Source organism: Onychomys torridus, chromosome 14 (genome assembly GCF_903995425.1).
Source record: "Onychomys torridus chromosome 14, mOncTor1.1, whole genome shotgun sequence".
Lineage (NCBI taxonomy): Eukaryota > Metazoa > Chordata > Mammalia > Rodentia > Cricetidae > Onychomys > Onychomys torridus.
Genome location: NC_050456.1, coordinates 9,584,379 through 9,606,778, shown reverse-complemented (window position 1 = coordinate 9,606,778; position 22,400 = coordinate 9,584,379). Strand labels below are relative to the sequence as shown.

Sequence of the window (22,400 nt, the reverse complement as noted above, 5' to 3'; positions counted from 1 at the left end):
TTGAGAGCTTTAGTTGTAAACAAAAATGGTGAAATTTTGTTTGTTTGTTTGCTTTTGTTTTTAGAGATAGGGTTTCTCTGTGTAGCCCTAGATGTCCTGGAACCCATTCTGTAGACCCGGCTGGCCTTGAACTCAGAAATCCACCTGCCTCCGCCTCTTGAGTGTTGGAATCAAAGGTGTGCATCGCTACTGCCTGGCAAGATTTTTTTTTTTAAAGGAAAAAAGAAAAGGTAAAGCTTGGAAATGTACTACAGATTAGCAGCTCATGGGTCCAGCACATGATTAACTTGCACAAAGCCCTGGGTTTAAGGCAGGCCCATAACATCTGGCTCAGAGCATGCTCTTTTGCCTTCACGGGAGCCAAGGCCTTTGGATTTCAGGTGTGCCTGTATAGACACAAGAGACTCAATGGGGCCTGCGTCCACTCCTGCATCCTTGTTTGGTATCCACGCTCTGTGAAGTTAGTTTACTTGTTCTTCAGAAGTACACAAAGTAAAGCAACCCTTCAATGTTTCTCTTCAAATCGAATCTTTGTGATCAGTAGGGACAGGGGGCGCTGGCAGAGCATTACAAAGTTAAAGACCTGTGAGGAGGAAGCCTCATGAAGGTGATGGCATCTGGGCTGGTCTGGATAGACAGCTATAACTCTTAAGATGAAGATGGGGGGTTAGGGCACTCATTGTAAGAACAGGAAACAATGAATGCTGAATTCGAAGTTAAAAAAAGAGCTGTGTACCAGAAATGAAAACCAGTTTGGTTCTGGAGAAGAACAACATATATGGAAAGCAGTGAGAGAGAGACAGGGCCAAGTTAAGAGGGTTGGCATTTAGCATATCTGTAAAGTTTTGGAACAGCTGTTTACACAGGTGTATAAGTCAAACAAAGGACACATGAGTAAATAATTAGCCTTACTGGGCATAAAACATGACGTGGGTACCTGGCATGAACTGAGGCCACGTGTACCTAGAGATAAAGCTGTGAACTTGGGTTTCATTTCATTAGTGTCTGGGGGGACACTAAAAGGAACTGTGAATAAATTAGAATTGTGTAAGCTGAACACGGGAAGATAGTAATACATTGAATATTCAAAATACGACAGAAAAAAAGAGGAAGAGGAAAAAGACTTTTAAAGTTGGATTAAGGTCCAAGAGGGACTTTTAGGTGGTGACGTTAGAGGTGGATTTCTGATTGAGTCACTGGCACGAGTCAAATCAGTGAGTTTGGTTTGTCATAAGGACAGTATAGGAACCTACAAGACCCATGTTGTGACGGGGGAAAACAAATCTATGGAGCACCTTGAGAAAACAAACCCCGTTGTGATTACTGATTATATATACATCAGCTGCTAACTTCTCAGAAACTCTTAATCCATATTGACCTAACTGGCAGGTGGAATCAAGGTCACATTTCTGTAAGGAAATCTGAGACTGAATCACCAGTCTAGTTCTTTGACATTCTAGTCCAGACTATAAGACCCGCGAACAATACAACCAAAGTAGCTGAAAGCAGCTGAAAGCACACCTTTTTTGGAGGGTGGGGAAGCACACGTCCCTAAACCCAGAGGACGGGTATGGTTGGGCTTGGGCAGAAAGAAGCCCCATGTTAGCAGGAGAAAGGTTATGACACGCAATCTTCCAGGCTGACGCTCGCTAGTCACGCTGCATAGTTGCCGCATGGCTCATCGTGGTGACTACTCGGGTGAGTCCCCGGGCGGGCGCCTGGCAGGGACGGGGGTCACGACGCAATCGGACTGGGAGGAGAGAGGAGAAGGCCGCGCCCTCTTGCCTACTACATCTCCCAAAGCTCCGCGCGGCCCCAAGGCCTAGCAGCCCCGGTGCGGGGCGCAGATTGGAGTTCTGGGAATGGGAGTCCGAATGCAGGCGCCGCCCCAGTGGACGCCGGTGGGGAGATCTGCAGCGATTGGCCAGCGGGCGATGCAGGCCCGCCCACGCATGGTGACGACAAGCAGCCGTCTGGCTACTTAAGGCGTCGTGGTCTGGCCCACCCCGCCTTCGCTCCCGCGCTAGAGAGAAACATGTATCGTTTCCGCTCGCAGCTCTTCACGGGGATTTCTGCTGCCGCCGCCGCCGCCTCTCACCCGCGCCGCTCCTCGCCTCTCTTGTTAGCCCGAGACTCGCCTCTCAGCCGCCCGCCGCACAGACGCACGAGTAGACAGTGCAGCTCCATCGGCTGATCCTCGCTGAGCTCCAAGTGTAGGCGGCACCGGGCGGCCCACGATGCCGAAGAACAAGAAGCGGAACGCTCCCCACCGCGGTGGCGGGGGTGGCGGCGGCTCCGGGGCAGCAACGGCGGCGGCCACGGCAGGTGAGGGGCGTCCCCGCGCCGAGAGCCGGCGGGCTGGCCGGCTGGGAGGCTCCGGCCTGGGGCGCGGCGGGACTTGTAGTCCGGTCTTCCGCTTGGGACGCCCGCCGCTGCATAGCGCGTGGTGCGGCTGAACTGCACTTCCCGTCATGCCCCGGGCGGCGCGCTTGCGCGGTTTGGGCTGGCACGCGGGAGCGGCGCTAGGGCACCGGCCTTGGGGGCGGGGAGGAGTGGGACCTAAGGCCGGAGGCAGAGTTTCGAGAAGGGTGACCAGGACTTGGAGCTAGCTCATCCTTGAAGCTCTTGCTTCCTGTCCGGACTGGAGATGGGGCGGAGCGCCCGGGGCTTTCCGCTGTTGCCCGCTGCCTGTGACTCTCCAAACATGGAGTTCTCGGGAGTGCCAAACGTCCGGCGGGTTTGGACCGGCTTTTGTGTCACGCGGCCTGGGCTTTGCGCGCTGCGGCCGGGGTGACGCACAGGCGCGAGTGGCTTCCATCCCGCTGCCTCCCTGCGCGTCCCGCGTCTTCCCTAGGCGGGGTGGAGGCGTCGGAAGCCGGGGCCGGCGCCCCACCCCAAGCGGGGCTCCCACGCCTAACCCTGTCCCTGCCGGAACCAGGAGCCCCCACAGCCCTTGTGCCACCAGCCTAGGCGACCGCGTTCTCCTTTGTGCTGCATTCTTTAGGTTCCATGCAGTGGCAGAGATGGTGAGAAGCCGAGGTTTGCAGTTGGCGGAAAGTTAGGGATAGTGTTGTTTCGTTTTTTTGTTTGTTTTCTTCCATGCCAAATGGAAGCTCTTCCTGGAGGGATAATTGTTGAACTGAATGCATAATTCTCTACTTACTTAACATATGGTTAAGAGAGAAAAACAGGTGACTGCAGCCGAAGGTCCCTTCTACAAGTCTGCACACAACGCCAGTAGAGTAATATTAAACCGGGTAGTTATCTCATTAAGTAATTGGTTAAGATTATAGAGTTGAATATTGGAATATCCCCAGACGGTGTTTGGTGACAGTTGCTACTTTCTGATCACTCGAATGTTATACATTTGTTCATTTGAAAAGTAAATGACCAGTTTTCTTGTTAAATATTGGAAACTGGCATCGTGGAACAGGGCTTGGAGAAGCCAGATCATGCGTTAAACCCTGACTGAGGATAGATTATTACAAATTCAAACTTTTCTTTAGATAATTTTTTCCCCCTGAATGCACGGTGAAATTCATTCTGAAGTTAGCAAACACTGTTCATTTCGTCTAGTTGTGGTTGAATCGAGGATACTGCTTACCTCTGGTTAAGCTTTCCCTCCTGAATAAAATCTTGAGTTCTTTCTGGGAGAGTCTTACTACTTTTGTTAAAGTTTACTTTTTTGAAAAATGAAATAATGGAGAAACACTGACATTTTGGAAATGGGAGTAGTGTTAAAAGTGGCCTCTGCCGCATAGAAGCCCTTGCTTTCTGTGCTTTCCTGCCAAGCCTTCTTCCTTTCCTAGGACACGTTTTTCCCTGAGGCTTATTTGACCTGTCTCAGACTTCATCGCTGCTGTCTTTTAAACTCCTTAATGGAAAAGATAGATTTAAACACTGGATGCTAGCATATCTAGTACAAGCACTAAAAATTGATTTTTTTAAGCATCTATAAACAAATGGAAAGTAATTGACTTGTTTGTAAAAAAAAAACTGTAAGCTTTGACATTGTTAACATAAAAGTTACCTCTGAAAGTTATAAAAGTGGAACTTCATGAGAATGCTTTCCTGTAATTTTTTATTATTTAGTCACATGTGTATATCTTACTTAATAAATAGTTGGCTCAGAGAAAGGGAATTATCAAAAGTTTTTCTTAGAAACCACTTCTATTGATGTGTAGATGACAGAGCAGGTGCATCTCCTGTACAACCAACGAGGGAGCCAACTCTTCAGTTAGTTTAATTGGTTTTTATGTATAGTCCCCTTTTTCAGTAAATGGGGAGGGAGTTCTAGGAAGCTGAGAAAATTGCTCTCATAGGTCTGTATTTACACAGTAAGCACTAGCCTGGCCTGGGATTCAGTGTAGCCTGAGCTGGTTTCAAACTAAGGCATCCTCCTGCCTTAGCCTTCTGATTGCAGGGATTGCAGATGTAAAGCCACCAGATTTAACATGAAAGACAGGGTTTTTAAGTAAAAAAGTTTGGATAGTAAGCCTTTGAGAAATGAGGACTTCAAATGTCTAGCATGCCAGCTCAGTATTGACACCTGGATTACAAGATTACAAGGTAAGTTTGACCTAGATGTCAGGCATTTTTACAAGATGAATTTCCATGCTTTAGAAAATGCATGTATTTATTTGTGTGTGTTAACACACCAAGATACTGATGTGGAGGCATTTTTCTCTGTGGGTCTCAGGGATTGATAAACTCAAGTGAATAGGCTTGGTAGCTGTCACCTTTTCTCCTGAGCCATCTTGCCAGCTTGCTTTTTTAATCTTCTTCAATCATGAAACTTAAACTAGTTAGTTAAGAGACAGGACCTTAAAGCTGTGTAAGAATACTCATAAAAACAGGACAAATACGAAGTTTTAAAATGACATTGGCTTGTATGTAAATATGGTAAGATTATTCAGAATATACTCAGCTGTTAGCATAATTTGTCATGAGGAAGATCCAGAAATAGGCTGGTGTTTATTTTTCTCCTAAGCACTGTGGTTAAGAACTTTTGGCATCTTTGCTTCACCTATTCTCTGCTTTCTTATTTGATTCAAGTTGCTTTGGCATCAGGCAAGCAGATTTCAAGGTCACTTGTTCATTTACAATTTTGCTAACTTCTCTGCATTGGTTTCAAAAAAGGCAACCCTTATTTAAAAGCAAATTAGCCCAACTCTTTAACAGGCTTAAAATTTTAGAGGATTTAAAAAATAAACTTAACACCCATTAATCCTAGAATTTGAGAGGCTGGGATGGTAGGAATATTGGCAGGAGTTGAAGGCTAACCTGGGTTATATGGTGATTGGCTTGCAAAATCAGACTGGCTGACCAAAAACTGAAACCAGTAAATAAAAGTAAAGTAACAAATAGTAGATATTTTAAAGAAAAAGGAACTTGATTTTTCTTTATGAGGAATTTATTTATTCACATCTAAGGTTAAGTATTAATAATGATTATGTGTATATAGAAGTGTTAATAGGCCAGGTGGTGGTGGTGCATGCAGAGATAGGCAGATCTCAGAGTTCATTGCCAGCCTGGTCTACAGAGTGAGTTCCAGGATAGCCAGTATGGTTACACAGAAGAATCCCTGTCTCCAAAAAAAAAAAAAAAAAGAGTACTAATAATTATATGTTAAAATGTTTCAGAAAAATTGCAGTTCTACAGATAAGCAATCAAATGTAATGCCCACTGATCTATATTTGCTTACAGCTTGTCATAATGATATAATTAATAACCAAATATACTTATTATGGACTTTTGATACTTTCCCTTTTCCTCCAGTCTTTGTTGGGAATTGATTGGCAAAAAAAGATTATATACATCTAGAGAATAGACTTACATCAGTGTATCATACATAGTAAGATGATTGCATAATCACGATACTTCATGACATGTTACTTGCTACATTCCTGAGTGATATGATTGTGTTGTGTTACGCTTAGTATTGAAATATATTTCTGTAAGGTTGCAAATAGATGTACATTAATTTGTTTACATAAAAGTAAGTAGGAAAAATATGTGCATAATAGGTATCAAAAGAGGTTAGGTGAGTTGGAGAGTGAGTGAAAAGACCCTCTGTTTCTAGTTTCTGTTCATTTTTCTGTGCTCTGCCTAGGTGTAATCCTAGCAGTTCTCTTGTGGAGTGCATGCACTCTTATTTATTTAAAAACACCAGTATTACAGGAACTTCATATTTGATGTTGTCTTTGATTTTACTAATACAACAAGGAAATTGGATTCAGGTAAATCAGGCTACTCTGCAAACTTGATGGTCAGGGTTTGAGACACATTTTAACTCAGGACTCAGAGTAATTAAAAAATTCAGGATTTCATAATTTTTAAGTTAATGGGAGAACCCTAAATTATGATTTTTTTTCTTTGATGAAGTTTAAAATAATGTTTGTTAAATTTCTTTTTTCTTTTCCTTGGTAGTAGCATTGGTATTTTTAAACTTTTGGATATGGTTGAAATCTTTTATTTGTGCTTTGAGACAGGATCTTACTATATAACCCTGGCTAGCCTGGAACTATCCGTATGTAGACCAGGCTAGCCTCAGACTCAGAGACCTTTGCTTCTTCCTTTGTCTTCCAAGTAATAGAATTAAAAGTGTATGCAGCCACAGCTTTTGTTTCTTTCTTTTAGTTAACTTATTTAATAGGCAAATAGGTTGGTGGGTAAACAACTTTGGAGACATGAGATTTGAGTTCAAATCCTTGAGCCCTTGTAAAGCCAGGATGGTAGTACATATCTGTAATCTTAGTGCTCCTATGGAGAGATGGAGGTTGGAGAATTCACCAGAAGCTTGTAGTCCAGCAAACCTGCTGTACATGCTGTCAAATCGTCAAAATTGAGACCCTGTCTCAAACAAGGTGTAATCCAAGGATGGACAGCCAAGACTGATCTACAGTTTACATAACACACAACACATGCCTTCTTCCCCACCATGTAATTTTACCTTAATTATGCATCATTCTTATGCCAGTAATCCCAGCACTCAGGAGGCTGAAGTGGAAGGATTGCTGTGAATTTAAGGCCAGCTTTGCCTGTATAGTGAGCTCCAAGGCAGCCCAGGCTACACAGAGTGGGACCCTGACTTAAAGGGGGGAGGGAACGTGGTGGGTTTTTTTTTTTTTTTGGGTAACATATCAAATCAGAAACTTCTGCTGCTTCTCTCTCGTTACCTTTAAAACTGCCTCTTTTCAACTGTACTTGTCTTTAAGATATCTCTGAACAAGAAGACATTTACTTTACAGTTAATGTTTACTAAAACTAGTTATTCTTATTGGGAAATATAACTGCTGTATGATACTCTGTTTTCACTTTGTTCATGATTTGAAGTTAGTTTGGGAAGTAATTTTCATCTTACCAGATTTTGTTAGATGATAACATTTCTAAAGTTGCTTCACAATATGAAGCAACTTTAAAATAAGCTGGCCTTCTGAAGTATAGATTAGGTGAATTGGTGTGTTTTAGGAACATTACGTATATTCTTTTACTAAAAGTTTTACTTTATTACTGGATAGCTCTTAAGTAAGCTTCAGAATTCCCAAGTCAAATATTTGCATATATAGCAAAGAAAAAAAAAAGATGGAAAAAAATGGTCTGTCTCTTTCCTCTTCCCTAATAGGTGGCCCGCATCGGACAGTCCAGCCTTTCAGTGATGAAGACGCGTCCATCGAGACCATGAGTCACTGCAGTGGCTGCAGCGACCCTTCCAGTTTCGCCGAGGATGGTAGGAAGGAGTTCCAATGTAACTTGGGACTTGCCGCACAGAGATGGTGTAGGTGGGGGATGTGTGAGCTGTGGTGTCCCTCTTGCCAATCTGCTCTTTTCCTTCTTAGGTCACAGTGTTGGTTTCTATTCTGTAGGACCAGAAGTCCTCGATGAGGAAGGAACTCAAGAAGACTTAGAGTACAAATTGAAGGGATTAATTGACCTAACTCTTGATAAGAGGTAAGAGATGTTAAAGCTTTCCATTCTGGGTGATTCTAATCAGTTACTTTAGTTTGTGTATCTCTCTGACACAGCAGTATGTTTTTCTGAAGCTTGATTTGTTTCCTTTGGATGATGTGACATGGCTTTGGCCTTTTAGTGTGGTGGTATGATTGTTCTAATAGTGTGTGTGTGTGTATAATATATATATATATATATAATGTATATATTATATATATAAAATTGAAATTGATTTGTTGTATTTAAAAGTTGATCTTTAAAAAAGACAAATTGCAGCCAGGTGGTGGTGGCGCACACCTTTAATCCCAACACTCGGGAGGCAGAGGCAGGCGGATCTTTGTGAGTTCGAGGCCAGCCTGGTCTCCAAAGTGGGTTCCAGGAAAGGCGCAAAGCTACACAGAGAGACCCTGTCTCAAAAAACAAAAACAAAATGACAAATTGCTTTAAGTTGCTTGTCTACTAAACTTGTTACGGGCGTGAAAACTGTCATGGTAAATTTTCTTGATGGTGTCTTTAGATGGCAATAGGAAGCCTAGAAGATGTAGGTCTGAGTACTAGACTAATACAGTGTTTAAAAAATTATGAATTTATTTGTGAATGGTGGTTTGTGTCTCTGATCCCAGATACTTGAGTGGAGGCTGACATGTGAGTCATTCATTTGGGCTCAGGAGTTGGAGACTGGCTGGACAGATAACAAGAGCTTGGCTTAAAGGGGTAGAGTGGACTATAATAGCGTGAGTTTACTAAAATATGTAAATAGCATGTCTCACTCATTGAAACTACAGGCTAGTGCAAAGTCATGTATAGCTGTGGTTGCCAACAAAGGGAAGTGCTGTGGGAGAGAGCACAGCGCCTAAAAGCTTGTCATTTGAGATGACAGTGGGTGACAGGCATGTTATTGAAAGATAGTTGGAGCCTGGTGACTGGAGGATAGAGCTAATGTCTTCAAAAGCCATTGGTTTGTTAGCACCCTCCTAACCAGATCTTCCTTCTTTTCAATTGTGTTTTAAACAGTGCAAAGACAAGACAGGCAGCTCTTGAAGGTGTTAAAAATGCACTGTCTTCCAAAGTGCTGTATGAGTTTGTTCTGGAGAGAAGAATGACTTTAACTGATAGCATTGAGCGCTGTCTGAAAAAAGGTAATTCCAGACCTGTGCAGAGTGAATTAGGAGTTGGCTCTCTTCTTGCAGTCACATTTGCTAATAAACAAATTGAAAGTAGAAACGGCTAGATTGTTATTCTTTGTTATCCCAGAAGAGGTAACTGCCATTCTCAGGTTGCATAGGAGGGAATGAAAGCCTCAGATTGTAACTGGGAAGTGTGATTTCAAAAGACATCTTCATTTTTCTAAACATGGGCAAGTATAAGAATCCAGCTCAGTTTTCCCCTTGCACTTAAAATAACAGTTGTACACTAAAATGACACCATTTTTAGGATATCCCTGGCATATTTAGTTATATAACTGTATATTAGGAATTCAGGAATTCCTGTTGTAAAAGATGACATTTCTAAGAATAAAGAGAAAGGGCTGCAGAAATACTAGGTAAAATGTATGAATGAGGACCTGAGTTCATCCTAAGAATCCTTTTAAAAGTAAGCTCCAGGCCAGGAGAGACCTTGTCTCACAAAAACAAGGTGGAGGCCTGGGGAGGTAGCTCTGTAGTAAAGTGATTGCTGTAGAAATCCTAGTGACCCAAATTTGTTCCTGGCACCCTCGTAAAACTGGGTGCAACACTCAAATCTACTTTGAGCATTGCTGTGATGGAAGACAGAATGGGAGTATATGTGAGCAGCTCAATAACAAAACTGAAAGCCTCTGTCTCAAAATATGGTTGAAACAATCACCCCTCCAAATTGTTCCCTGACCTTCACATGTGTGTCTTGGTGCCAGCCCCCTTCCTCCCATAGTAACAATAAATCAGACCACATTGGTTGGCTCCTCAGGAACAGATTTTAGTCTCATTTTGCCTTGGTGAAAACAAGCTTGCTTATCAATGCAGCTCTTTATCAGCTCTCTCCCATTGAACAAGGACATGGCTAGGAAGTCAGGTAGCTCTAGTTCTGTATGACTGCTATAGTTGAAAGCGGAACCAATTGTGTTTGGGATAGCAGTTTCTTTTTAAAGTGTATAAATTATGTTGATACCCTCTCCCATAGTGGTAGCTAGATAAAGTGGCTTTAAAAACCCCATTTCAATATACATATTTTATAAGTTTCTTAGATAATAACTTTATTTCAGGCCAGCCAAGGTGGTGTAGATCTTTAATCCTAGCAGAGACAACAGGAGGTTCTCTGAGTTTGAGGCAGGCCTGGTCTACATAGCAAGTTATAGACCAGCCAGAACTACATAGTGAAACCCTGTCTCAAAAATAAAAGTATTTACCCAAACGTAGTACATATGCTTCTTTAAAAGATGATCAGCATTTATCTGTATGTAGAAAGAACCTTTTACTTGGTCCCTTATTTTGTTAAAATAATCAGAAGTGTGGGACCTTGCACATGCCCATAAATAAGCAATGCTTAGGTCAAGCTAAGGGCTGCTTATGCTGTGCGAGTGATGAAGCACAGGCCTTTGCCAGTCAATACAACACTCCCTTAAGATGGATGCCGGTCTATCTATAGAAATCTGTCTGGAGAACTGGGGTAGTTAAGTAAAGGACTAGTAAGTGTTGATCTAGGATTTGAGTGAGGCCTGTCTCTTTCTAGCATAAGCCTGAAGCACAGTATGGGTTTCATGAATATAGATGCTACCTTATAATTGAAATTTTTGTAAGACTACTGTCTTGATGAAGCTACTGAAATAAACTGTCTTGCTTGTATCCCTGCTCCTCTCCAGGAAAGAGTGACGAGCAGCGTGCAGCTGCATCCCTGGCATCTGTTCTTTGTGTTCAGTTGGGCCCTGGATTTGAGAGTGAAGAGATTTTAAAGACTCTTGGACCAGTCCTAAAAAAAATCATTTGTGATGGGACAGCTAGTATCCAGGCTAGGCAAACTGTAAGTATGTAAAATTTACAGATCTATCCAGACATGACAACCAGCTATAAGTAATAGGATTTAATTAATATCTTACTCTCATTTGTCTTAAACTGAGCAGTTTATGACATTTTCTTTCATGCTTGAGTGTTCCATTTGAGCAATTGCTTTACCTTACTGTACACACATATTAGATATTGGATTACTGGGACAGTAATGGAGTGACTGACTAGAGCTTAAACAGTAGTTTAGACACTAATGTGTGCTAGGTTATGTCCTTAGGAAAAGCTACATTTGGGTAAATACAGACCTCTGTGGAGTCTGGCCTGTGAAGTACTTAGTCTGTCTTGGGGTTGAGCATGCCCTTCAATTCTCTAGTTGTGAGAATTACTTGAACTTGACTAGATTTCTGCTTTGTGCTTCGTGGAAGCTGATCTGTGTGCATTGTTCCCTCTAGTTTTATGAATTGGTAAAGGAGGAAGACCCAAGAGGAACAGTCACTTTCCTAAAGTCTTGCAAAGTTGATAGCAGAGCTTGGACTAAATCCCTCTTGTCCCGACTCTAGTCCACTCTTCTTTCTTTGCCAGTCTCCTGCTGTGTGTGGGACCTAGTGCAGGGAAGTAGTAGAGAAAAGTTCACATTGAGTTTTAAAAACGGGTGTATTCATGTAACAGTCATTAATGTCTATTTTCCTTTTTTATTTCCCAGTGTGCAACTTGCTTTGGGGTTTGCTGTTTTATTGCCACAGATGACATCACTGTAAGCAGAGTAATCTTCAATTCCAGTTAATGCTGTTATCTTTGATTGAAGAGAGTTCTAGTCTTACTTCACATTCTTCTCTGTTAGGAGCTGTATTCAACTTTGGAATGCTTGGAAGCTATTTTCACCAAGTCCTATCTTAAAGAGAAAGATGCTAATGTTATCTGCAGCAGCCCTAATATAGGGCTCCACATCAGCTCCCTTCTTGCATGGACCTTATTACTGACCATATGCCCAATCAGTGAAGTGAAGAAAAAGCTGGAACTGTATGTATTTTTATTTTCTTTTTCTTTTAAAATTATTTTACGTGTATGGGTGTCTGCATGTATGTCTGTATACCACGTGAGTGCAGTCTCCCTGGAGGCCAGAAGAGGGCTTCGGGTCCCTAGAACTGGAGATGGTTGAGTGTCGTCATGTGGGTGCATGGGATGAACCTGGGTCCCCTGGAAGAGCAGCCAGTGCTGTGAACACTCTACAACCCTAGTGGCATGTTTAAAAAAGATTCATGTATGTGGGCTCGTGTGTGTATGTTAATCATCTGAGTACCGGTGTCCACAGAGGCCAGCAGAGGCTTGTCAGATGCCCTGGAACTGGAGTTAAAATCAGTTGTGAGTTGCCTGAAGTGTGTGCTGGGACCCAAATTTGAGTCCTCTGCAAAAATAGCAGCAAGTGCTCTTCAGTGACTGAACCAGTTTTCCAACCACCTTTTAGTTTCTTTTTTTTTTTTTCTGTTAAAAACAAACAAGCCATTTAAGTGACATAACTGGTTGTACTCATAAAGTAATGACTATTTTCTAGGCATTTCCATAAACTTCCAAGCCTCCTTTCTTGTGATGATGTAAACATGAGAATTGCTGCTGGCGAATCTTTGGCACTTCTGTTTGAGTTGGCCAGAGGAATGGATAGTGTGAGTATCTAATGGGCAGGAGGAATGCACAAGGACCATTCCTCCATTGGCACTGTCACAACTGGGAATTGGATAATAAATTTATAGGCTGGTCACCTGAGAACTTGTGACTGATTGGCTTTGAGAGTATAACCTGAGGGTTGGTAGAAACTTACTTGCTGTCTGTAAAACTGAAATTAGGGAATGGTGTGCTCTTCACAAATACTTGATATTTTAACAGTACTCCTGGCATGTGATGCTTTATAATAAAAGACAAATGGGTGAAATACCAGTCAACCTAGATCTGGGCTGAGATAGAGTTTGTTATTGTTACCTGTGTCCTGCCTACAGTCCGCATGCAGATGTTAATTTCTGTGGCTGGATCCTCTAGGATATTTATATGTGAAATAGATGACTAGCTGTCCCAGTTGGCCTTGAGACTGGTACTGTGTTAGACTTTGCCCCAGAAAGTCCCATGTTGCAGAAGCCCTTTTTCTTGGCTTTCTGAGATAATTTGATAACCCTAGTTCATAATCTGTATTGCCACTGCAAAGGTGAGTTTGTCCCTAGATATTAATTCACGTAATGTGCTGGCATTCCAAGTTGAGGGACAGGCTGGAGGGATGGCTTCAGAGGTCAAGAGTACTTCTTTCAGAGGATCTGAGTTTGATTCCCAGCACCTGTATACTACCTTCTGTTACTCCAGTCTTAGGGAATCCATGTGCTCTTCTGACACCTGTGGCCACCAGGCACACGTGATGCACAACATATAACAAACACTCATACACATAAAAGTAAAGGAAAAAAGTTGAAATAAAATAAAATTGAGGAACAGCTTTTAGCCTATCACAATCTGTAGGTATTTATTGTCATAACAATAAATGAAAAGAAATTCAGTAAGGAAACTCAAATTTGTGGGAAATTAGTAGCTAAACAGATGTTATTTCTAACCTTGAGTTACTTAATAGATGCCTTTAAAAATATTTATTTTTGTAATTACAGTTACAACATTTCTTCCTTCCCTTTCCTCCCTCCTAGTCCTCTCATGTATTCCTTTTTTCTCCTTCAAATTCATGACCTTGAGCCAGGCATAACGGCACACAACCTTTGATACCAGCACTAGGGAGGCAGAGGCAGGTGGGTCTCTTCATTGCCATCCAGGGCTACACAGAGAAATCCTGTCTCAAAGCCTCCTTTTTTCACTGATTGTTACTGAACGCACATGGTGGTAGCCCATCCCTTTCGTTAGGAAGGTAGCAGGTAGGAATGAAAGTAAACTAAACCTAGAAGCAGCCCAGGATTTTGCTTATGTGAGAAACTGAACTCAGATTGAGCAGTTTCAGTTTACTGAATTATAATTATAATTAACCAGGCGCATCCCTCTACTGGCTAGAAATGGGAGTGTCCTTAACTCCCTCTGAAATGCACCTTAAAAGTGAAGGGTTAGAGGCTGGAGAGGTGGCTCAGTGGTTAAGAGCACTGACTGCTCTTCCAGAGGTCCTGAGTTCAATTCCCAGCAACCAACCACATGGTGGCTCACAACCACCTGTAATGAGATCTAATGCCCTCTTCTGGCCTGCTGGGACACATGCAGGCAGAATACTGTATACATAATAAATAAATCTTAAAAAAAAAAAGTGAAGGGATAATGCAGCTAAAGTTTCGATTATATGTTACTTGTTTACATTTTATAAATGTCATGTACCACCGAGGTCTGACTTGTCCTCTGACTGGATGTGTTTGGTATGATATAAGTACTTGTCAGTGGACAAGGAAATTTAATAAGCTTTTTTACATATGGGTAGTTACAGTGTTTTTAAAGTTAATTAAATCAAGGCTATGGGCACAGCTTTGTGGTATAGCAATTACTTAGTGTGAGCAAGGTCCCAGTACTGCAAAAAAAAAGTTAGTTAAAAACAGGTTGATAAGTTGCATAGGCAGAGTTAAAATAATTCTTAGAGCAGAGCAAATGGGTAGAATTTAATTATTCAGAACCTTTTGCTAACATAATTGTTCTATGGTATTATTCATGTGGAAATGATGCAGTGATGATGATGCTTGAACCGTGGAAACAGGTTCTAAGGAACTGGCTTCACCAGATATTGAAGAATGAGTTGGTTAGATATTGGTGATGGTTTAAAAGTTGAAATTAGGAATTATTCGTCCTTTGAGTACTCTCCCATCTTACTGTGTGCTTGCTCTATGTCTGTGTGGGTAGCGTGGACTCTGGAGCCATGCTGCTAGGGCACACCTTTCTACCACCCTTGCTAGTTGATGTTGGATAGCTTCTGTTCCTCAGTGTCCTCATCTTTAAATGGAAAAAGTTGAGTATGTCATACAGTTGTGTAAGTGGTTCAGGGTAAATGGTAAGTAGCCTTTAGTGTAAAATGTTGATTGGATTGTGATTGGTTTCTTTCCAGCAGCATCTACTTACTAGTAGCCTTAAGAACTAGGGTAACAAACCAGCAGAGGCGTGTGATGTTCTGGTCAAAACATACAGCAGGGAAGTAGGTCAGCTTGTAGGACTCTCCAGTTCTCCCTGCTCATTTCCATCTGACCTGACAGTGGAGATGGTACCATTCGGAATGAGACTGAAGGTTAAACCAGTGACTAAAAGCTCCTTGGGGTCAAGTCTGATACCTTAGGCACTCTCCTTGGGAAAGAGCAGCTCACTCTTCCTTGCCTTTGTAGGTAGGAGTCTGACCGTTATTCCTTGACAAAAGTGTTCTGCCTCGGTGGGGGTTAAAGTAGTACAGTCTTTGTGCTCCAGTCGAGCCGGGCAAAACCATTCTAGATATCATGCTTAGCTCTTGGGAGAGTTGAGGAGGGATCAAATTCTGTTTTAATGTAGGCTTCCTGCATGATCTTCCCTGTGGTATAAGGGGTCAAGCCCAGGGCCCTGTGCATGCTAGACAGGTGTTTGCCATTAAACTATACCAGGCAATTTTTTTATTCAGGCAGCTGTCTCGGGCCTAGGCTGGCTTCATTTTTACAGTCAGTGTTGATGTGATTTCTATACCAAAACACTAGTTACTGGTAGTAAACTTTTGCCCTATGCCTACTCTCTTCAAGAAGTTCTTATTATTTCATTTTGCCCTAATTCCATTTGCCTTTTGAAATACAGTATTTTATGATAGCTGTTAATTGGCCACTTTTTGTATTCAGATTATGTTAAGACTAAGCAGGCTATTTAATAATAGAAAGGGCCATTACAGATTAATAGGTATATTTGCACATAGTACTTTAATTTTTATACGTCTCTCAAATGTGAGTGGTTTTAACTGCTTCCATTTTTTCTTTTTAACCAAATGTGAATTCTATATAAATCCCTCTAAAGCTAGAATATTGATATGTAATAATTCGTGCTTCAGAATTTATTGGGCAGTGTTTGTTAGAACCATGTATAGATGTATTTATTTATTTATTAGAAGTTAGGGTACAGATAAAACACTTGCAGTTCTGATGAGGACTGTTGTATAGATGATGACTGACTTGTTTGTATCTCCAGAGTTCATTTTGTGTCTATTCAGGGTGTACAGTTTATTATATCCTGAGCTAGAAGAAGTAGCTTTTGATGCTGTTGATTGGATGCCTTTGGGGCATGTATTGCATTTTCTTTTTTTAATGCTCACACTGGAGATTTTCGTGTTAGGCGTTTGTATTTCCAAAGTTTAGTTGTGTCTTGAGCTTAGTGACTGACCAGCTGTCCTTAGATTGAGTTTTTCCCATTGCACAGATTGTACTAGGGTGTTTTAGCTTCAGCACTGCTGGTGATAAGAGCTGATAAGGTTTGTGATGTGTGCACTAAAGGCTTCTAGTGTGCTGTGGGGTATTCAGTGATATCTAATGTTAAAACCCAACTATCTGCAGACAAAACCAGTGTCCCTTGGAGGTGTAGTCTTCACAGTTGAAAATCACCGGCAATGACTTGCAGTTCTTGGATTCAATTAAGATAATGTATTGGATTCCTTAAATTTTTGGTTTGTCTGTATAGATTTGAAAAATCTCCATACATTCTTTAAAAAGTAAGAGAACAAGATGGTAAAATATTGGGTGGAAAATTAGAAGTCCTTGAACTATACCCTTCTTAGAAGTAAATTGGTATCGCCTTAGGATACAATCACATTTCTTGGGATTTAAATATAAAGGTAGTATAACTTTGGTCTGACTTAGTTATGTATATTTTACAGGTGGGTGTGGTATGTAAGAGGCATAAGTTCATTGGAGTATTGGAAATTTGTCGGCAGAGTTAAATAAAGATAATTTGAAATACCAGCACTAAAATCAGATTGACAGATTAAAAGATTAAAAGTGAGACTATCACATTGATTTCCAGTTTGTTTCTACCAGTAGCATATCATTTTACATTTTAGACAGTAAAAGAAATCACACTTAAACTCTGAGATTCAATGATTTTGTATGTGTATATGTGTGTGTGGTGTGTGTGTGTGCGTGTGCGTGTGCGTGTGCGTGTGTGTGTGTGTGTGTGTGTATCCAGAATCAGAACTGCTTATTTTAATAGGTTAAATATTTAAATGATTGCATCTGTTGGAAACATAAATAACAGAACAACTAGAACTTGTGGTTGCTCACCTGACCTTATTTTTATAATAACTGCCTGCTCAAGTCTTGGTACTCAATGAGTTGAATCATCTTGTAAATGTTTCTAATGTGATTGTAAAATGGAGTGCAGGAATGAAAACACCCCAAATAAAGAGACATCATAAATGTATCCTCAGGTTAGCAAAGAAGCTCTTAACTTCCCCTCAGTCCAACCAACCCCCAAGGGATTAAAGTAGCTTCTTGCTTTAAATTTAATTATTGAACCATGTTTCTTGCTGTGTCTTACTGCTTATTTGAGACAATGGCCGTGAATAGAAATGACATCTTCTGAAAAATGGCTGCTGCCTAACTGTACCTCTGAACTAAAGGTGGTTGTATTTTGGAGAGGCGGTTGTCTGTGACCATCTAGTCAGAACAGATGCTGTTGGCACTCAAATCTATATTGCTGAACTTTGAAAGCCCAGGTCCTGTGCACAGCCCAGCATGTGCTTCTCTAAGGCAGCTGGTTTATACGTGGGAGGAAAATGCTGTTTTGCAGTAGTATGTCTTGGAGTTGAATTTTTATGTAATATCTGCCTGTTTATATGTGCAGATATTAAAATTAGTCTGCACATATACAAATCTCCATGAATAGCAAAATCGTTGCTTTATAACTTATGTTTCAGAGGTAGGCTATTTGTTAATTCTAGAAGATGTTGTAAAAGAGAAATTAATGAAATCTCTTTCCTTGATCAGGACTTTTTTTATGAAGACATGGAGTCTTTGACCCAGATGCTCCGGGCTCTGGCTACAGATGGCAATAAGCACCGTGCCAAAGTGGACAAGAGGAAGCAGCGGTCCGTCTTCAGAGACGTCCTGCGGGCCGTGGAGGTAGGCTTCTGCGGTGCCAGGACAGTCAGCCGCTCACTCAGATGAGGCTGTTTTGAGCTGAACTTGACATCTGCATCATTTGGTTGCTTTGTTTTCACTTTTGCTCAGAAGAATTTCCTCATTGAAACCCCAGAGCAGGGTTTAACAGTGTAAGGGAAGGATTCTTAGAAAGCAAAAGCACTTTATGTAGGTTTGAAGAGGGCTGAGGACAGTGTTTGCTAGAGTCCGTCCTTAACATATGTGAAGGTCTGAGTAGCATACCACCACACTGGAGAAAAGAAGACAACTGTGGTGGTGAAGGTGGCATTTTACTTTCCACCTCACACCAGACAGTGAGTTCTGTGAACGTTCTGTGCTTTTTGAGGTTCTGCGATCTCTGGAAAGACCGGGTGCTAGAAATCCAATGTAATAAAACCTAGGTTCTTCCTGGGGTCACTAAATCACACAGCGGTCAGCTGATCTAGAAACCTCTAGGGTTAGTGTGCTAGACTGAAATGAGCTAGGATGGATGAGGGTAGTCTCTTGGAGAAGGCCATTTTGGTTGATGAGTAAGAGGTTTTTCTTGTTAAAAGTCTCAGGTTATTATCTGTAGGGCTGGTGTTTTGAGAACAGATACATATTCAAGAGTCAACCAACTTGATATGTATATGAGAAATATAAGCTAGACCAAGAAGCACTGGGAGGAAAGCCAGGTCAGAGTGGCTTGGAAGGTGAGGGGTGAATAAGAGATGTGTCCCCAATATCTTGAACAGGCATGGCTACAGTGGAAAGGCAGGCAGAGTTGGCAGCTGGAGTGGTGTGAACAGCTTGTAACTTTGTTTTGTGTTGTAGCTACTAGTGAAAATGTGGGAGTGGGAACCATGAGAATAGCTAGTAAAAATAAAAATGAGGGTTGGTGCAATGGCTTAGTGGGTACAAGCATCTGCTGTGATGTAATTGTGAGGACCTGAGGTCCTGCATTTGAATCCTCAAAACCCATGTAGCAAATGCCTGTGTGTGGTCCCAGTGCTCCTACAGTGAGACAGGAGAATCCCTGGAAGCTCGTGGGCCAGCCAGTCTGCTTTATGCAGTGGCATACAACAAATGAGTAATCCTAATCTCAAGCAAGGTGGGAGGTGAGGTGAGGACTTACATTGGTGCCCTTTGGCCTCTGTATACACACTGGTGCATGTGTGTACACACAAACAGAGGAGATGAGGGAAAGGAGAAAGGGAAGGAAGGATTGGAATTGTATGAAGCAGAGGAGCTCAGCTATTGTTAGGAAGGAGAAGAGCCTAAGGTCAGGGATAAGTAAACGCTGATATCTTAACAGATTATAAAGAATAGTGTCCCTATTTTTTAAAAAATATTTATTTATTTATATGTACACAGAAAAAGGCACCAGATCTCATTACAGATAGTTGTGAGCCACCATGTGGGTGCTGGGAATTGAGCTCAGGGCCTCTGAAAGTGTAGTCCGTGCTCTTAACCTCTGAGCCGTCACTCCAGCCCTAGTGTCGCTATTTTTGATTTCCAGGGTGTCACTTCATAGACATGCTTTCTCTTACACCTATAAAGACTGACTTACAGGTGGCTTCATTTTGTAGGTCACAAAATAGATTCTAAGCGGCTAATTGCTAAAATGACAAGTCATGTAAGTCCAGATAGAATTCATGTTCTTCCTCCAGTTTCCTTTGACACACACATTCTCTCTCCTTCCCTCCCTCTTCCCTTTTCTCCTCTCCTTCCTTACATCTTATCCAGGATGCAACTGAGCTCCAGGTCTTCTTGCCTCAGCCTTCCTGGGACTCTAGGTGTGCATTGCTGCACCTGGCTTCATTTTCTTAACAAACCCAGCTGAGCTGAGGTTTCTTGGAACTCCTGATTGTGTCTTCTCTCCTCTGGGATCTGTTAACCTGTTCTAGCTGCCCATCAGTTCACTCCTTACCTTGTGCCATTTCTTTCTGTTTGGCAACCTCTCCTCCCATCCTAGACCAGTACAAAACATTTGACCTTTTAACATTTTGTAAGTGCTTTTGAAGTTTTAAGATACTCAAACTGTGTTACTCTGTTACTAATATATTAGTCGTCATCAAGTTTATACAATTCCAAGGGTTCCCATTCACTTGCACTTGGGACAGTAGTTACTAGCCTGACCACATCTTAAGTACCAGTTCCAAATACTGTTCCCTTTACCTCAGTATTTTTTTAACATAGAAATTGTGGGGCCGGAGAGATGGCTTAGCGGTTAAGAGCACTGGCTGTTCTTCCAGAGGTCCTGAGTTCAATTCCCAGCAGCCACATGGTGGCTCACAACCATCCATAGTGAAATCTGGTGCCCTCTTCTGGCCTGCAAGCATGCGTATAGGCAGAACACTGTATACATAATAAATAAATAAATCTTCCCCCCCCAAAAGAAGAAATTGTGTTTGGGCCATTTTAGGGTGTGTGGTAATTTTGGCTCTTCTGTTGTATAGGAACGGGATTTTCCAACAGAAACTGTTAAGTTTGGTCCTGAACGCATGTATATTGATAGCTGGGTCAAAAAACATACCTATGACACCTTTAAGGAGGTTCTTGGATCAGGGATGCAGTACCACTTGCAGGTGAGTGAAATCCTTGCTTTTAATTGAGGATCTGGGTGGAGTCACAGGACTGGCCTAACTTTTGAAGTTAGTTGAATATCCGGGATGCATGCATGTATTAGAAAGCAGAAAAGTCTGCTGGAACATAACTGGTGCTTTCTGAAAGCACACGGCTTCATGTTGTTTCCTAGGGTTTAGGGTATTAGAAAACACTTTACTTTCATACTGAGAAAACAGACCACTCCACTTCTTATCATAACCTCTGTAGTCAATTCACTGTTATACAGTAAAATAGATACTTGGACTTTACCTCTTTCTCTGTTTATTCTAGACAAATGAATTCCTTCGCAATGTATTTGAACTTGGACCCCCTGTGATGCTTGATGCTGCAACACTTAAGACCATGAAGATTTCTCGTTTTGAAAGGGTGGGTTTTTTGTTTTTTAATAGAACTAAATGTGCAGCTACTCTGGTTTCTCTTCGGGTCATAGAGTTCTTTTGCTTTTGAAGAGGAATGGAATCAAAGCCCTTACTCTGTCTGGTTGACAGGAACATTTGTGTGTTTCTGTTGTACTGAGCAATAACTTAATAAAATCCAAGGCTCATTTTGTAGAAGAGTGTGTAGCATGAAATGATTGGCATCATTTCCTTTTTACCATTTCAGAAGTTGTTAAGTGTAGTTTGGGTTTTATTGAGGTGAGATTTCTGTAACAGAATTAATGTATTTAGGATTTTTATCTCTTACCCCTGGTTTGTTTCTTTGTTTCTAAGAATATCTTAATTGATCCATGTATATTTTTCTTTTTTCATTTCAGCATTTATATAACTCTGCAGCTTTCAAAGCTCGAACAAAAGCTCGAAGCAAATGCCGAGATAAGAGAGCAGATGTTGGAGAATTCTTCTAGATGTCTGCATTTGATGACTGTTTTCTAGTTTCTTCCTTTATTATTATTTTTGCTACTTATAATGTATATAAACTTTTAGAGAGTTTTTTTATCTTGAGGTCAACTTAGATAATTTTTGATGTAGGGGTGGATTATATTTTAATTTAATGTACAGTGTTACAAATTAATGAATTCTGTTTATTAAATATTCTCTGTAAAAATAACTGGTAGCCACAAATAAAGTATTTATGATGATTGGTCATATTTTGTGTAGTGAGCAGAAGATGGTATTTTCAATAAGAAAATTAGCAGCCAAGGGTTAACTTGTTTACATTCTGTTCATCAGAAGTACTGACGGATTATAATGATGCATACATGCAGGGTATTTCACTTGACAAGTAGATACAGTTTTGGGGAATGAGTTCCTCTGGAAAGCCACTATATTAAGTTTAAATGGAAGGTGGTCGGTGTAGATAGAAGTTTTCCTGTGTCCCACCTGGTCCTGCAGCCACTCAAACCTAAGTAAACACAGAGGCTTATGTTAATTATGAACTGGATGGCCTATGGTTTGAGCTTCCTGCTTTCTATTCATTTTTTTTTTTTTTTTTTTTTTTTTTTTTTTTGGTCACGTGTTCCGTGGCTTTACTGATCTGCTGACATGTTGTTCCATGGGCGGCAGGCTGGCATCTCCTCCTTTCTTTTTCCATCTATCTGCTTGGATTTCCATCTGCCTCTAAGCTGCCTTGTCATAGGCCAATGGCTTTATTTATCAACCAATCAGAGCAACACATTGACAACAAACAGAAAGACATCCCACAGCAGGTTGGTATTTTACTTGTGTCGATGGGCTCATCAAAAGCCATTCCATACTGCACTCAAGCACTTGTGTTCAGACCTTGGGAATTCGTGTTATAATTAACTTATGCCAAAAAGTCTGCCAGCCTTTGTCCC

General features: G+C 41.4%; 1 protein-coding gene across 3 annotated transcripts; it reads left to right on the top strand.

Annotated features, from left to right (window-relative positions):
- Positions 1 to 1,981: 1,981 nt before the first annotated feature.
- Ifrd1 (interferon related developmental regulator 1) lies at positions 1,982 to 21,711 on the top strand. Of its 3 annotated transcripts, none has more exons than XM_036206076.1 (12): positions 1,982 to 2,325; positions 7,625 to 7,729; positions 7,866 to 7,950; positions 8,965 to 9,089; positions 10,787 to 10,944; positions 11,632 to 11,682; positions 11,770 to 11,948; positions 12,481 to 12,589; positions 17,867 to 18,001; positions 20,458 to 20,586; positions 20,897 to 20,992; positions 21,381 to 21,711. In XM_036206076.1, exons 1-12 carry the CDS (start codon positions 2,238 to 2,240, stop codon positions 21,468 to 21,470), a joined length of 1,350 nt encoding a protein of 449 aa, XP_036061969.1. In that variant the 5' UTR covers positions 1,982 to 2,237; the 3' UTR covers positions 21,471 to 21,711. The 3 variants fall into 3 exon arrangements, with proteins under 3 accessions (XP_036061969.1, XP_036061967.1, XP_036061970.1); XM_036206074.1 differs by having other exon boundaries at positions 1,988 to 2,325; positions 7,839 to 7,950; XM_036206077.1 differs by lacking the exon at positions 1,982 to 2,325 and adding an exon at positions 2,578 to 4,569 and having other exon boundaries at positions 7,839 to 7,950.
- The last annotated feature ends 689 nt before the right edge of the window (positions 21,712 to 22,400 follow it).